The sequence below is a fragment of the Tarenaya hassleriana genome, unplaced genomic scaffold (assembly GCF_000463585.1).
Source record: "Tarenaya hassleriana unplaced genomic scaffold, ASM46358v1 Cleome5, whole genome shotgun sequence".
NCBI lineage: Eukaryota > Viridiplantae > Streptophyta > Magnoliopsida > Brassicales > Cleomaceae > Tarenaya > Tarenaya hassleriana.
In genome coordinates, this window is record NW_010967707.1 from 1,819,137 (window position 1) to 1,833,933 (window position 14,797).

At 35.8% G+C, this 14,797-nt stretch overlaps 2 protein-coding genes across 2 annotated transcripts; one reads left to right on the forward strand and one right to left on the reverse strand.

Moving 5' to 3' along the window:
• The first annotated feature begins 531 nt into the window (after positions 1-531).
• On the forward strand, positions 532-4,373 carry LOC104827400 (probable N-acetyltransferase HLS1). The gene is made up of 3 exons (XM_010560574.1): positions 532-868; positions 2,500-2,952; positions 3,403-4,373. The coding sequence occupies exons 1-3, from the start codon at positions 683-685 to the stop codon at positions 4,030-4,032; spliced, it is 1,269 nt and encodes a 422-aa protein (XP_010558876.1). The 5' UTR covers positions 532-682; the 3' UTR covers positions 4,033-4,373.
• Positions 4,374-5,311: 938 nt separating this feature from the next.
• Positions 5,312-10,176, reverse strand: LOC104826281 (potassium transporter 1). Its single transcript, XM_010558896.2, has 9 exons — positions 9,924-10,176; positions 8,773-9,016; positions 8,334-8,579; positions 8,127-8,177; positions 7,783-8,043; positions 7,631-7,683; positions 7,168-7,282; positions 6,694-6,948; positions 5,312-6,589 (listed from the first exon to the last, which is right to left on the reverse strand). Exons 1-9 carry the CDS (start codon positions 9,966-9,968, stop codon positions 5,517-5,519), a joined length of 2,343 nt encoding a protein of 780 aa, XP_010557198.1. The 5' UTR covers positions 9,969-10,176; the 3' UTR covers positions 5,312-5,516.
• Between the last annotated feature and the right edge of the window lie 4,621 nt (positions 10,177-14,797).

Below are 14,797 nucleotides of genomic sequence, written 5' to 3' on the forward strand. Positions count from 1 at the left end.
ACAAAAATCGTCGGAGAAAACAAGATAAGTATATGATGAAGGCTATGTATAGATTAGGTTTTTATTACACAAAAGGAATAAAAGGATAGGGACAAAGGAAATGCATAGCCAAATACACTAACCACCTTTTGTCTTTGTATTTAATACCGTCGATGTTGATCACACCCAACATTCCACATTTCACACAACCATTTTTTTTTACTATTATATTTATTTAGCCATTTATATAGAAAAAAAACCCCGAAATTAATTTAATTAGAGTTTATGGATTTTATATAGCCGTCGAGATAAAAGTACCTTAGACATGTCCTGTGATCGTTGTTTAAAAAAACCCTAGAGTCCTTTAACAAAAAAAAAACCCTAGAGTAATTTAATTTGACACGCGTGTCAAATATGTGTGTGTGTATGTTATCAACGTGAAGCTTCAAGGAAAGTCAGCTCCATTTTCGGCTACATATATATGTGTATGTATAGCCATGAGCAATAACTGTAATAATATTAATTGCCTCGATGGCTATCTTCCTTGTATAAACTTATAGAAACCCCACTTTTTCTTCTCCATATATATCTTCCGTTTTCTATATATATATATATATATATGCGTGTGTATATAAATCCATAAATTATTGCGACGTTTTGGTTTTGAACAAGTAAGAAAAACGTTAAAAGTAGAGAGAAGAGTATGGGACGCCGAGAAGAAGAAGAAGAAGTGGTGGTGATACGGAGCTACGATCATCGTACGGACAGAGTTCGAGTAGAATGTCTCGAGAGAAGCTGTGAGATCGGACACAACGACAAGATCTTTCTCTTCACTGATACTCTCGGAGATCCCATGTGCAGAATCCGCAATAGCCCCCTCTACCTTATGTAGGGATGTCAATTGGGTTGGCCCAACCCATTTGGGTCCAATCCATATGGATTTGAAGGATAAACGGGTTGGGTTGGGTCGACCCGTTAATAATAGTGGATGGGTTGGGTCGACCCATTAAACCCGTATAAACCATATAAATCCATTTATATATTCACAAATTACTTATACATATATAACTATTTAATATGTATATTCATATAACCTAGAAATTATCATTTTAATATTCAATTCGGTTTATCGATTCAATAAAATATATATAAAATTGGATATTATATTATATTCGATAGTTTATACAAAAATTATATATTTCTTTAAAAAAAAATAAGATTTTTTTATTTTTTTTAAATTCGATTCGATGTTTTAAAAATATTGTCGTTTAAAATTTTTGAACGGTTCGTTTTAAAAACGACACCGATTTTTTCAATACGATTCGATTAAGAAATGGTTCCAGTTTTTCGGTATGATGCGTATTTTCGGTACGATTCGATTCGGAACCGTAATTTGGAAAAAGAAGGGATATTGGACAGCCTTAAAAGCTTTTTCGTTACCGATTTTTTTATACGATTTGAATTTTTCGGCACGATTCGATTCGAAAACGACACCGAGTTTTTTGGTACGATTCGATTCGGAACGGTACCGAGTTTTTTATACGATTCGAATTTTTTTACACGATTCGATTCGAAAACGACACCGTGTTTTTCGCTACGATTCGATTCGGAACGGTACCAAAATTTTTATACGATTCGAATTTTTCGACATGATTCGATTCGGAAACGACATTCAGTTTTTCGGTACGATTCGATTCGGAATGGTACCGAGTTTTTTATACGATTCGAATTTTCCGGCATGATTCGGAAATGACACTGAGTTTTTTTATATGATTCGATTCGGAAACAAAACCAATTTTTTCGGTTTGATTCGGAACGGTATCGAGATTTTATACGATTCAAATTTTTCGGCACGATTTGATGCGAAAACGACACCGAATTTTTCGGTATGATTTAATTCGGAGTAGTATCGAGTTTTTCGACACGATTCGAATTTTTCGATACGATTTGAAAACAAAACCTTATTTTTCGTTACGATTTGATTCGAAAATGATACCAAATATTTCGATTTAATTCTTATACATATATATAAGTATATATATATATATATAAATATCTAAATATATAATGAATTTAATAGGTTAACCATTTAACCCATGGGTTTAATGGGTCAAAACCCATTTAACTCATTTTAAAAAATTAACCAAATGGGCTAATCCATTTGGGTTTATAAATGGGTCGGGTTGAGTCGACCCGTATAACCCGACCCATTTTGACATCTCTAACCTTATGCTGGTTCCCTTTTATTTTTTATTTTAATTTATTATGTCGCTAAAGATTATATATATATCTATTCACTTAGTAAGCTATCACATATGAATTCTACATTGGATATAGCGACTTTATACGGGACCACGTGTCACCAAATCGCACTGTATATATACATTATACTGATTAATTGGAATCGGACGAATCCAACGCTTTAACCCTAGTTTTCGAAATGAATCCGTTTATTTGTTCCCGCGTGTGTGTATGTTATATATAGCACATAAGACTCCATAAATTTAGGTCTAATATTAAACTGCCGGATTACAGTGTTGTCCACTAATATTAATATATATTCACCATACTTTAGAACTGTTGGATCGATACATAATGGACAAAAGAAACGTAACGGTGCAGGTGGCGGAGGTCGGGAACGAGCTGGTGGGTTCAGTACAAGGGTCAATAAAGCAAGCGACGGTCCACGAGAACTTAGCCATGGTTGGGTACGTTCTTGGGCTGAGAGTTGCGCCGCCGCATCGCCGCCGTGGCATTGGGTCGGTTCTGGTGAAAAAGATGGAGGAGTGGTTCGCTTTACACGGCGTCGCCTACACCTACATGGCCACTCAGAAGAACAACGTCGCTTCTCTCAATCTCTTCGTCGGAAAACTCGGCTACGTCCCATTCCTATCGCCGGCGATCTTGGTCAACCCGGTCAACCATTCCCGTCCTCTCAAATTGCCTTCCGGTATCGCCATACGCAAGCTAAAGGTACATACATACATACATACATATATATATATATGTCATGTGTAAGTTAAATCAACATGGCGTATGATTATTTTATAAAACCAATCTAAATGGTCAAGAATTACCCATAAAACCAACGTAGAAAACGAAATGATGCTCTTAAAGCGCATAATACAGTAATAGAAACAACACTATAGGTTTTAATGTTATAAATAATTCGGAATATGATAATTACATCGGAGATTGAAACCAAATTAAACTAGGTCACAACCTAAAATACTGTCTTCTTTTTATTTTTGCGTGCCCTTGCCAATTTGGTCCATTAGTACCCATAGGCACCACATGGTATATATAATATCCGAACATCTATTATAGCCTGAAAAATCTAAACAATCATTTTAAATTAAGTATACTTGCTGGACAACTTTATTTAATTCTTTTATAAAAAAAAACATAATTTAATTCTAACAGGTGGACGAAGCCCAGTCGCGGTACCAAACCCAGATGGCGGCGACGGCGGAATTTTTCCCGGACGACATAGACAGAATCCTGAGGAACAAGTTAAGTCTTGGAACATGGATTGCTTATTACAACACGAAGGATGATGATAATGTCGGGAGCTGGGCAATGCTAAGTGTTTGGAACAGCGGAGAAGTGTTTAAACTCAGGATTGGTAAGGCTCCTTTGGGTTGTTTTTTTCTCACGAAAGGCTCCAACTTTCTCGGAAAATATCTGTCGTGTGTGGGCTTAACTGCGCTACCAGATCTGTTTACTCCGTTCGGGTTCTATTTCGTGTACGGAGTTCATACGGAAGGTCCGAATCCCACGTGCGGGGAACTCGTTAGGGCTTTGTGTCAGCACGTGCACAACATGGCGGCACGTGATTGCGAGTGTAAGGTCGTGGTGGCGGAAGTTGGTGGAAATGGAGATGGTTTGAGGAGATATATTCCACATTGGAAATCGTTGTCTTGCGACGATGATTTGTGGTGCATAAAAACGATGAAACACGATGTCGAGAAGGCGGAATTCGGCGATTTCACAAAGAAATTCTCGACGAGAACGAGGACGCGATCTCTATTCGTGGATCCACGGGAAGTGTAGTGAGATCGGTATATACGCAATTCCATTCTCTTCCCACCCTTTTGATACAATTCATATATTATAGATTTTAAATACCGGGTGATTAATTTTTAAATTTGTAACTTTTCCCACACACGTGTGAAATTTTAACTTAGCTATGGTTTTGCGTGATAAATAATAAATATATGAACCGTTTGAACTGTAAACCTAATCAACCCGTTACGTGAATTAGGGTTCTTAAACCCGAGTTTCTGTAATTGTAGAAGACGCTGAATATGATATGCATTTACAATTTTGTATATATTCCCTCTCTTGTAAGGTTGATCTCACGCGCACTTGTGTTTTTTTGTTGATAGAAACATTAATTTTGTTATATAAAATAATGACACGGGCCTATCTTTTAATCAATCTTTGTATAATATGTAATAATAGTAACTGGTAGATGAAATTTACTTCAAATTTATTGTGATTGGGTGCTTTCGATGATCTCACACCAATCACTTCTGTAACACAGTTTTTTGAAGTTAATATACATTTACGTTTACCAAATAAAAAAATTTACTTCAAATTGTTAGGAACATGTCAACTTCATTAGCTAGTTATCCAATATAATGCTCGTCAATTAATGTGCATTAATAAGGAATTAATTAGTTATGGGTTTAATCTCGCAATCATTCACTTTATACAAGTGTGCGTTGTTTCAAGTCAGTAGTCACCATCTATACACCACACCACACTTTGTTTTACTCTTATCCAATTATTATTTGTCCAAATTAATTATATATATATATATATATACTTACAAGTAGCATTTATCAATAACATCTCGATTGAGACCATTTATAAAGGAATTTGGTGTATAATCTTCAATGAACATTAAACAGATCTATCTACCTATATTAGTTATAGGTTTTCAGCGACCATTTAATGACATTATCAAACATATCTGATTTGTTTTCTAACAGAAGATACCACCGTCCATACTCACCATTTATTTTATTTTATTTTTTGCTTATAAATACTATTTTATAGGCAGCCTAGAAAATACGTAAAAATCACGGAAATACGTATAAAAAATTAAACAGTAATTAACAAAAAATGCATTCCGCTTGTGTTAACTCTACAGGCCCAAAAAATAACTGTATAGGCCCATTGGGCTTTGAACATGTGACTTCTTATACAGGCCCATAAAAGAAGAGCTTTTACAGGTAGGACCACCAATAGGGCTTTAAATGGGCCTTCAGGGGTTGTCGGGGTAATACCATATTTACCACTATTTTTTTTTTATTATGAAAGGAACTTAAAAATCGATCATTTATTTATTTATTAAAACTATATATTTACACATTCAGCTTCTGCATACATCTACTCCTCTTTTTCTGGGTATTAAGGCTGTAACGACAAAAGAAAATTACAAAAAAAAGACCAGACATGAACAAGTCAGATCTATCTCTCTTTGTCTGCTTCTACTGTATTCTACACTCAAGACCTCTGCTTCTAACGGATCAGACGTAGTAAACCATTCCAACTTCGAGCAGGGAAGTATGGGGAACGTTCAGAACGACGTCCGGTCCTCTGCAGTTTGTGCTCAGAAACGCAAACACGACATCAATGGCGAACTTCTTCAACACCGATGACGATTTCTTAGCCTTTGCATACGAATGTCCCAATATGTAAGCGACCCCTGATTCTTTCGCTTGCAGAATCTGTAAAGATTCTTCCTTTTTTATCAACGGAATCCCGGTTTCCTCCCAGGACGAACTTTCCATTACCCTGTTTGATCTTCCAGTGGCGCGAGATGGTTCCTTTGCCTTCAGAATCTGTAAAGATTTGTCCTTTACAGCCCGCGAATTCTCGGGTTTCTCTCTGGAATTACGTTCCAGAAGCCGGAGCGATTTCCCCTTGTCTCTAGGCGGTTCTCTGTTGAATCTTGAACAGTCTTCTTCTTCTTCTTCTTCATCATCTCCAGGTTCGTTTTCGACAAATTCCACAATTCCAGCCACCAACCGGCTCTCGAAATCATACATTTCGCGTTGTACATCTCTGTATCCGTATCTCACCACGCATCTAAACATTCCGTAGTCTTTCGGGCCAACTCGGCCGATGAAAAACCTGTCTTCCTCGCCGATATATGGAACCTGAACCGATTTCACGCAGACAAACACCAGAATCTGATGAAACGCTGGCAAGTTCGTCACAAAGTGCCCGAAAACAGCTGGAACTCCCGTCACGAGATTTGTATAGACCAAGCCGATCCCTGGAACCCTCACCATTCCGATACTCGGCCCCAAAGAGATAATCCTATCCATCGAAACTTTGTTCTCCACATCAAACTCGTGTTTCTTGGCGGTTCCGTAGTTCCAGATGTACATTACAGCCATGAATGTAAGGGACAAGAGAATTGGGATCCAACCCCCTTCGGGTACTTTGTAGACACAGGCAGAGAAGTAAAGAAGCTCGATGGAACCAAAACAGATGAAGAACGCGATGACAGCCGCTACTCTTTGCTTCCAGACGATCGTCATGACCAGAGTCATCAGACATGTCGTCACAATCATCACAATGGTCACAGCCAATCCTGCAAGAATAGAAAAAAACCTGAGAGACGAATGGCGCTTTAAGTTTCGTTTCAGTTACTGAGGTTGCTGCCTCTGTGAATTGGTGGTTGCGGTGTTTGTTTACCGTAAGCGTGACCGATCATGTTAGTGTCCCTTAGCCCGATTGTCACGGCCAGACAAATGCACATCAGCATCCAGTTCACTTCAGGGATATAGATCTGGCCATGGATTTTGCTCGAAGTATGAACGATCTTTACACGAGGAAAGCAGTTCAGGGCGCAACACTGACTTATTATCGAAAACGTTGCAGAGATCACAGCTTGGCTACCCACTACGGCTGCAAAAGTGGCCACTATGAACACTGGCCAGAACACCGGTTCTGCAAAGAAAGGGCACGCCTGTTAACCGATGGCCAATGTTCGAAATAGCAGTTAAACGTAAAAACAAAAAGGGGTCGGAACAGTTGGATGAAGACATTTAGCATAGAGGATTGGTACAGTAATTAGTAAAAAAAGATGATTAGAACAACTTTTGGCCAAACTATGACACTAGAGTACTTATGGGTGATTGGGCACAAGTTAAAAGAATCTAAAGTTACCTGGAATTGCTTTGTAGAAGCTTCTTTGTATGTCTTCATGGTGTTTTGAGAGAAATGCCGCCTCACCCATGTACGCCAAAATCAAACACGGGTATACGAAGAAAGAGAAAGCCACCTGATTCACATTTACAGAAAATGTGCAAGATAAGAACGTCTTATTTTCCAAGTGAATTGTTATCGATCTGAAAATTGAAGCAAGTTAGTTGGATCTCTGGTAAAAAGGACTTCTGCATATTGCAGTTGAAAGCAATATGCATGATCAACAAACAAGACCAAGAACATGAATATCAGACCCAATTCATGTTTATATAAAGACAGAACACCACAGTTTGAGTTCAGATTTCCTGATGCAGTTCTTCCTTTTATGATATCTCATCGTAGGAAATCGAATTCGATATAAATCTTCCTAGATGGTTATAAGATTTATAGATAGAGATTCTACTTATGTAGGTAAAGTTCTTACCTTTATCGAAAGAGAAGAGAAGTGACCTAAGTCAGCAAACATTGCCTCAACACCTACATAAACCCACAAAAGAGGAGAAAGAACCTTAAACTTTAGACATAACACAACAAATGGGTTCTGAAAAAACCTTTTCTTGGTTTTATTATATTTACCGGTGATCGAGAGGACAACTCCTCCGAGTGAAACCCATCCTTCGACCCCGGTGCTTTTGAGGAACCTCCACATGTAGACGGGCGAAAATGCGGAAATTATACGCGGATTCCATTTTATTGTGTTGTATACTCCAATGCAGCTTAGTGAGAGAAGCCAAGCTGTGACAATTGGAGCGAAAATGAACGCCACTCTGTGCGTTCCATAACGCTGGACGGAGAAAATTGCGACCAGTATGATACAGGAGATGATTACGACGTAATCTGCAACCGTGAAAAGGATTATAAGAACAATTTTCACCGGAATAACATGTAGCAACTCAAGATCAGCAAGAGGATTCGCTTACTCTCGTGAAGTTCTGGAATCTTGAGCTTAACCCCTGAAACAGCTGAAAGAACTGCAAGAAGATTGAAACGAACAAAGTTATACCCAAATCAGTCTAATCAAAGATGAAATCTTTTCTAGGGAAATTGCATCTCAGTTTTAGGATGTATACAAATGGTTTTGTTTGGATTACAGATCAGAATACCGATGTAAAATCAGGCAGTCTCACCTGATATTGTAGGGGTGAGGACTCCATCTCCAATGGCCATACATGTTCCAAGAAACACAAATATCAGCAAACCCTTTTGAGATCTCGGGTGTTTCTCGAAGAACGACTTAAGTGCTGCGCTCTGCCGAGTCTCAGCCGAACCACTCGTGACGTAGGTTGATAATTTCTCGTCCATCTCTTGATGATTTGGTAAAATGCTTAGCTTGGCATGCCTGCAAAGAAGCGAGTACAATGCAAATGTGCCGCCTTTGTAGCAAGGCAGAAACAGAACGGTTAGCTGCCTGAGATTACCAAGAAGAATGCGGTTCATCAGAGACTGGAAAATAGAACATACAGTTCAAGTTTCCAGTCATCGATTTCGAGTTTCAGAAACCCATTAAGGTTGTCTGTATTCACATCTCATTGCGACTAAAACCATCCAAAAAGGCGTGAACTTTACCCTCTCCATTGTCGTCTGCTGACAGAACGATGAGAACGTATTTGAAGAGAGCGACAATGGTGAATGTCCAGAAAATGAAGGAGAAAACTCCGAAGATCTCTTCGTCGTCCTCGCGGAGGCTAAGTTTCCCCGAGAAAGTGGTCTTGTAGACGTAGAGAGGCGACGTGCTCAAATCGCCATAGATCACTCCAAGGCTCTGGTACGCCAATGTGAGAACATTCATACAAGAAACCCTCTTCGAACGCTGATTCATGAAACGAGCCATGGATCATCAGAATTCTCGATGAACATATAAGCACCGATATAATCAAGATTCAAGAATACCGCCAGTCCAATTAAAGGCTGGAAATTCTAGATCGAATTTATGAAGTCAAAACAGAGAGCCCAACTCCCAAGCTTTTTTCTAAATGCCATAACCCCTGATTCCAATTTGTGATTATTTGCGCAAACAAATTTCATTTTGTAATTTCCAGAAACTTCAGAGACCAGAAGCCGACTTTGTCTACATTTCTTCTGATGCATCATCGCATATAAACCACGAATAAAATCTCATAAAAAAATCATTTTTCTCCCAATTAATCTCTGGATTTTTCTCCCACCCATCTCATGATCTGCTTAAAAGAACTCGACTTTTTGATTCAAATTCAAAATTTCCGGTCACATTACATTCAATTGAAACCAAATAATTTCATAGAAGGTTCAATTTAACCCAATAAAGCCTCAAAAAGGTTGCATTTTTTTCTCATACCCACCTCATCTGTTTCACCAAAAATGAGAATCTTTTACATTTTTTTCCATACCCGTATCATCTGTTTTTTAAAAATTTTCTATGGCCGTTCATACCTAATTAGAAGACAACCCAAAAATCAAAACCGATAAGGAAGTTAAAAACATAATAACCCATAATGGCATGCTTTTGTTCTTCTTCGGGACACGAAATACACCAAAAAATACAACGCAAATCCGCAGAAAATCCGCATTGCCCCAAATTTAATTAAAAACCATTAACAAAAATGCCAATATTCCGCAAAATACAATTTCAATGGGAAAAAGAAAACAAGAATTTCTCTCAGTGAACATGAAATGAAATCTAAAGAGTCGCAACATCAAAGTCAGAGGAAAAGGTTCTCGAGATGGAGAACAAAACTCACCTGCTGAGAAATTCCCTGTTCGATTAGACCCGGCGAAGGGTTCATGGCCTCCGGCTTCACCTCCTTTCTTTTTCTTTTTTTTTTTCTTTTCACGGAAACGAGAGAGAGAGAGAGAGAGAGATGAAATGCAGAGGGAATGTAATAATGTGACGAGAGGGGGATCAGAGAATGAGAGGAGTTGGGAAGTAAGAAGAGCAGCGAGTGGGCTGCGGGGAGAGAGAGAGAGAGAGAGAGAGAGAGAGAGAGAGAGAGAGAGTAGTATGGTGTGTGTTTTTGGTGTAAAGAATTGCAGATTATTCATTCAATGCTGTTTTCTCTCTCTCTCTCTATCTTTTTATTTAAAAAAACAATATTATTTTGCTTCTTTATTAAAAAACTTTATTATACATTAAAATAATACAATACATGAAAACGACCTAAAAAAATACAAAATAGTTAGATATCCAGACGGAAATTACATGGATTTAGCATGTGTATCGGTAATAGTACATTATTTGGTTAAATTATTTCCTACCAAATACACGATATTACTAATCATTGAATTAATGTCTTTCAAAAAAAAATATAAATGTTTTCGTATCTAACAAATTAAACTATTCTATGCAATTCATATTCCATTTAAATATACTATTTAACAATATTTTTTTATTATAAAGTGAGACCCAAAAGGATCAGATCAACAGAAGGTAAGTCTATGGTCCTATCCCCAGATTAAATTACCATTTCAATATAATGCTCTTTAAAAAAATCTGAGATTTCGATTTTTTTTTTCCAGATATTATTTTTCCCCCATTAAAAAAAAGCCATGCTTGGACATCTGATAATAAAAGATGGAAAAATATTTGATAAGAATAAGAAAATTAGTAAATATAGAAACTTGTTCAGTTTTTTCCATAATGTTGTACCGTATTTCCTGTTTTACCCTTTCGATTTCCCACTAATGGCAATCGTTCACCGCAGTGAAGCCTTGGGGACCATATGATAAATAAGAAATGGTAAATTAAATTTCCTGAAATTGTTATTATTATCACTATTTTTAACAGTGATATACAATAATGCTTCCATTCCGAGTTCCCGTCCAATGAAGTGGACAATAATATCTGAACAGTAGACAGAATTTTTATTTGAAGTTTTAAATTAACTATTTATTTAAGATATCTCACGTATTTTCTGATTCAATTATTTTTCATTGACCGATAAACATTATAATAATAAATATTAGCATATTGCATTCTACTCGTTTTATAGTCGTCCACACCAAATAACGCGGACGTAAAAATTACAGAAATATATGCTATCGTAAATGATGGCAACTCATATTTTATATAAAAGCGATATGCAGAGAAATATATCTTTTACGTTAAAACATATATTCAACAATATAATAAACTATTTTTAGACGATTATAAATGCACCCCGAGTCTAGAAAGCTTCTTTTTTATTTTTATCCTATCCTTTCATTTCATTTCATCCATTATGATAATTAAATACATGTCGAGCTAAAACTTGGATTAAGATACGTTTTCACTCTTCGTAGATATTCGAAATAAAACATATATATAAATATATGGGCCGTCTTGATCATGCTTATATTATATAAACAAATTGCGAATACCGAGAAATTCCCCTACATCTACATATGTATACGTACACAGACAAGTTTGTTTAAGTTATCACGTAATCTTCGTGAGTAAACAGAAATCAAACCTAACTCTGACTTAAACCCGTCATTGCAATTAGTTAATCAAGGTGGATAATAGCAAGCAAGCGGAATGACGAACCTAATTCGTTAAATTAACTAACTAATTAATTAATTAATTAATACCATAATCAGAAGTAATTGTCATTAGCATGAGTTCGTCCGCTTTTTTTTCCTTGGTCCTTGCAATTGACAAGCGTCCAAAACAGCTGTTCCAACAATTTAAAAAAAAAAGGGGTTTTGACAATTAATCGATCTATTGATTTGTCTTCACGAAATATCGATTCGTATATTTATCACGTAACGTACGTGTAACGAGTGGAATTTTCTTCCACGTACGGCGTATTATTTTGCAATTGGAATACGAAAGGTCAAACGTGTAGAATATTCATGGGATCTATAACTAGAAATCTATGTGGCTGCAGTTTGACAAACGGTCGTCGCACGAGAAAATTCGAAATGCATGCGTCACACTGCATGCATGAACTATATGCATGCATCACTTTATCACACACAATACTCTTAAGGAAATCGATATATGGCATGTATATATATATATATGTATATATATTATGTTACTGCTTAAAACAGTGATGGTCAAATTACCATGTTTTTTTATTCACAATACAGATAAAACCATAAAAGTACAATTTTTAACAAAAAAAACGTGTATAAAAAAAAATCAGAATTACAAAGTAGGTTAGAGTACACAAATTAGGTCAAATGCCAACTCAATTGCAATCACGCACTATACATAAATTATACCATTTAAAATTTAGCCATTTATTTGCAACCTACCACTATAATATTAAATTTGTAATTTATAAATGTGTATCTATATGTAAATATTTCTGACTGATCCATAATTTTTTTATTACATAAAAATCTTAATTTAAGTGCCTTAAATTATGAAAAAAGTGTAACCAAAGCACAAAAAATAAATCGAAATGGTTTATTTAGAGTAAAGAAAAAGGTTATTGATAAATAAAAATCTGCAATGGAAGAGAATGAAAAAGCGAAGGGAGTGGTAGGCCCATTTGACGTGGTCGACAGGCTTGAATCGTTCTAACATTTGAGTTCGAGATGGTCCCTCTCTCATTAAATGACTTCACCATCTTCCTACAAATAAAAATTCATTGATTTGACTTTTTATTTCAATTATTTCATCATCTCATTACCCCTATATATAGTCTTATAGATGGTTGGGTCCACTCTCACTTACGAAAGCTACTGCCTTCTAATTCTCATATGACAAATATCTCGCAGATTGCCACTAGAAGAATGATGTGAAAACCGTAAAAAAAAAAGTTGACTGCTTAACAAGATAATTATTCTCTATAACTAAAAATACCTTATCATACAAAATTCAAGATATGTTATCTTCCGACAAATTAAAGTTTCGTAATTTTATTTTTACAATAAGCTTTAGAACCATGCCCGCTTCTCGTAAAATTATATATCTCTTCCCCACAAACTTTGACTGCTCAAATCATTGAGTGACCGATGTGAATAACAGTACGTACGTACGTGAAAGAAAATATAGGTTGGGAAAGAGGAATCTGTTACGACGTCGTATCGGAAGATTCAGGCAATGGGAACGCGATCAAAGTGTAGGGCTTTCAGGATATGATAGAGGACAAGTAACGAAGGACATGCACACGGTTGAGACGGAGGAAGAGATGATCAAAGTGTCATCATCCGAAAAACCTTAACAACCAAATCCCATGTCTTGTCCCCTCAACCTATCATCTCCCTCTTAAATTTCTCGGGGGTCCATCTTTTTTGTCCGTACTGCTTCAATCGCATTTCAAGTACATTGCATGGAAAGTGGGTCGAATAATTGCGTCGGTCCATTGCACAATTTGTTTTTTATTTTATAAAAAAAGGGTTTGAAAGATAAAGTGACAAATAAAAAATAGGAGCCCGGAGAAAGAAAGGCGAGGAAGGGATATGTGGCCTTGTGGGATTATCCAATTAAAAAATAAATAAAAAGGACAAAAAGGAAAAAGGAAAATACGCGTTGTATTGTTTCTTTAAATATTGTTTAAGACATATGGAATTTTTACATGATGATGTTTATGGGATTGTAACGTTCGTATCAATACACTAAATATAAATAGCTAAAACACATTTTCCATGTGGATTTTATGTATCTGCCTTGCTAAGTCTATACGCCTAATGGTTGGTAATACCTAATAACTATTTTCAATGTTAATGCTTTTTATAAAATTCTGAATATACCTCGCAAACTGAGATTTTTTTTATATAGAAATTGTTAAATGTTACCATAACAATTCGAATTCTTATATATATATATATATATATATATATAATCTTTCTTTCTATCTATTTTATTTTTCTTTTTTTATTTAGAGGAAATATCAATAACAGCTTATTATACCATAACATTATCAAAAAAAAAAACTTATTATACCATAAGAGTAGATTTTGTTTCATAACCCTTTTTCTTATTAATAATCGATTAAATTTATGATAAGATTATTGGTTAAATTAATAAGCTTTTTTTCTAACATAAGCTTTCCCTGCCTTATTTATCTGTCCTATTTCAATTTATTATTATTTTCTTTTTTATATAAGTATTATTATGATTTTTTTAAAAGATGGTACTAATAATAATAATAATAATAATAATATAAATTTGCTTTTTGTACCTATCATCTTTCCTTAACTTTCGGTTCTTTTAAAAAAAATCAAGTTTAGAAAAATCCCATACCTTTAAAATATTTCCAGAGTTTCATCTCAAGTTATTGATTGAATATATGACTTCTAAGACATTTGTTTTTTTGGAGTTTTTATCTTAAAGTTAAAAGGTAACAAATGCTTTTGTCCGAATGTCAGAAAGAAGAGAATCACGACAGAGAGCCTTATCCGAAGCAGCAGAGCCGAAGGAAGGAACCCGTAACACCATCTCTGCATTCTCCCGTACAAAGCGGTGGTAAGTTTTATCTTAACCTATGCTGCCATCAGTATTAAGCCTTCGAATATTTTTTTGTCCATAAGGACACATCAGTTAGCTTACCCTGAGGGACTGCAATGTGGGATGGCAGCCTAAGATCTAACACTGTGATATGAAACCATTCATATTTACCTATAATGGACTCAAATTGGAAACACTTTTATCTCCTCAAAATGCTGACCATCCATCCATCCAAGG

Bases quoted from the DNA above. Each gene is read 5' to 3' on its own strand.
- LOC104827400 (XM_010560574.1), top strand. From the start codon at position 683: ATGGGACGCCGAGAAGAAGAAGAAGAAGTGGTGGTGATACGGAGCTAC. The intron at 869-2,499 runs TAGGGATGTCAA...GTCTAATATTAA, and splicing joins ATAGCCCCCTCTACCTTATG to ACTGCCGGATTACAGTGTTG. The intron at 2,953-3,402 runs GTACATACATAC...TAATTCTAACAG, and splicing joins TCGCCATACGCAAGCTAAAG to GTGGACGAAGCCCAGTCGCG.
- LOC104826281 (XM_010558896.2), bottom strand. From the start codon at position 9,968: ATGAACCCTTCGCCGGGTCTAATCGAACAGGGAATTTCTCAGCAG. The intron at 8,044-8,126 runs GTAAGCGAATCC...TCACGGTTGCAG, and splicing joins GATTCCAGAACTTCACGAGA to ATTACGTCGTAATCATCTCC. The intron at 7,684-7,782 runs GTAAATATAATA...GGGTTTATGTAG, and splicing joins AGTTGTCCTCTCGATCACCG to GTGTTGAGGCAATGTTTGCT.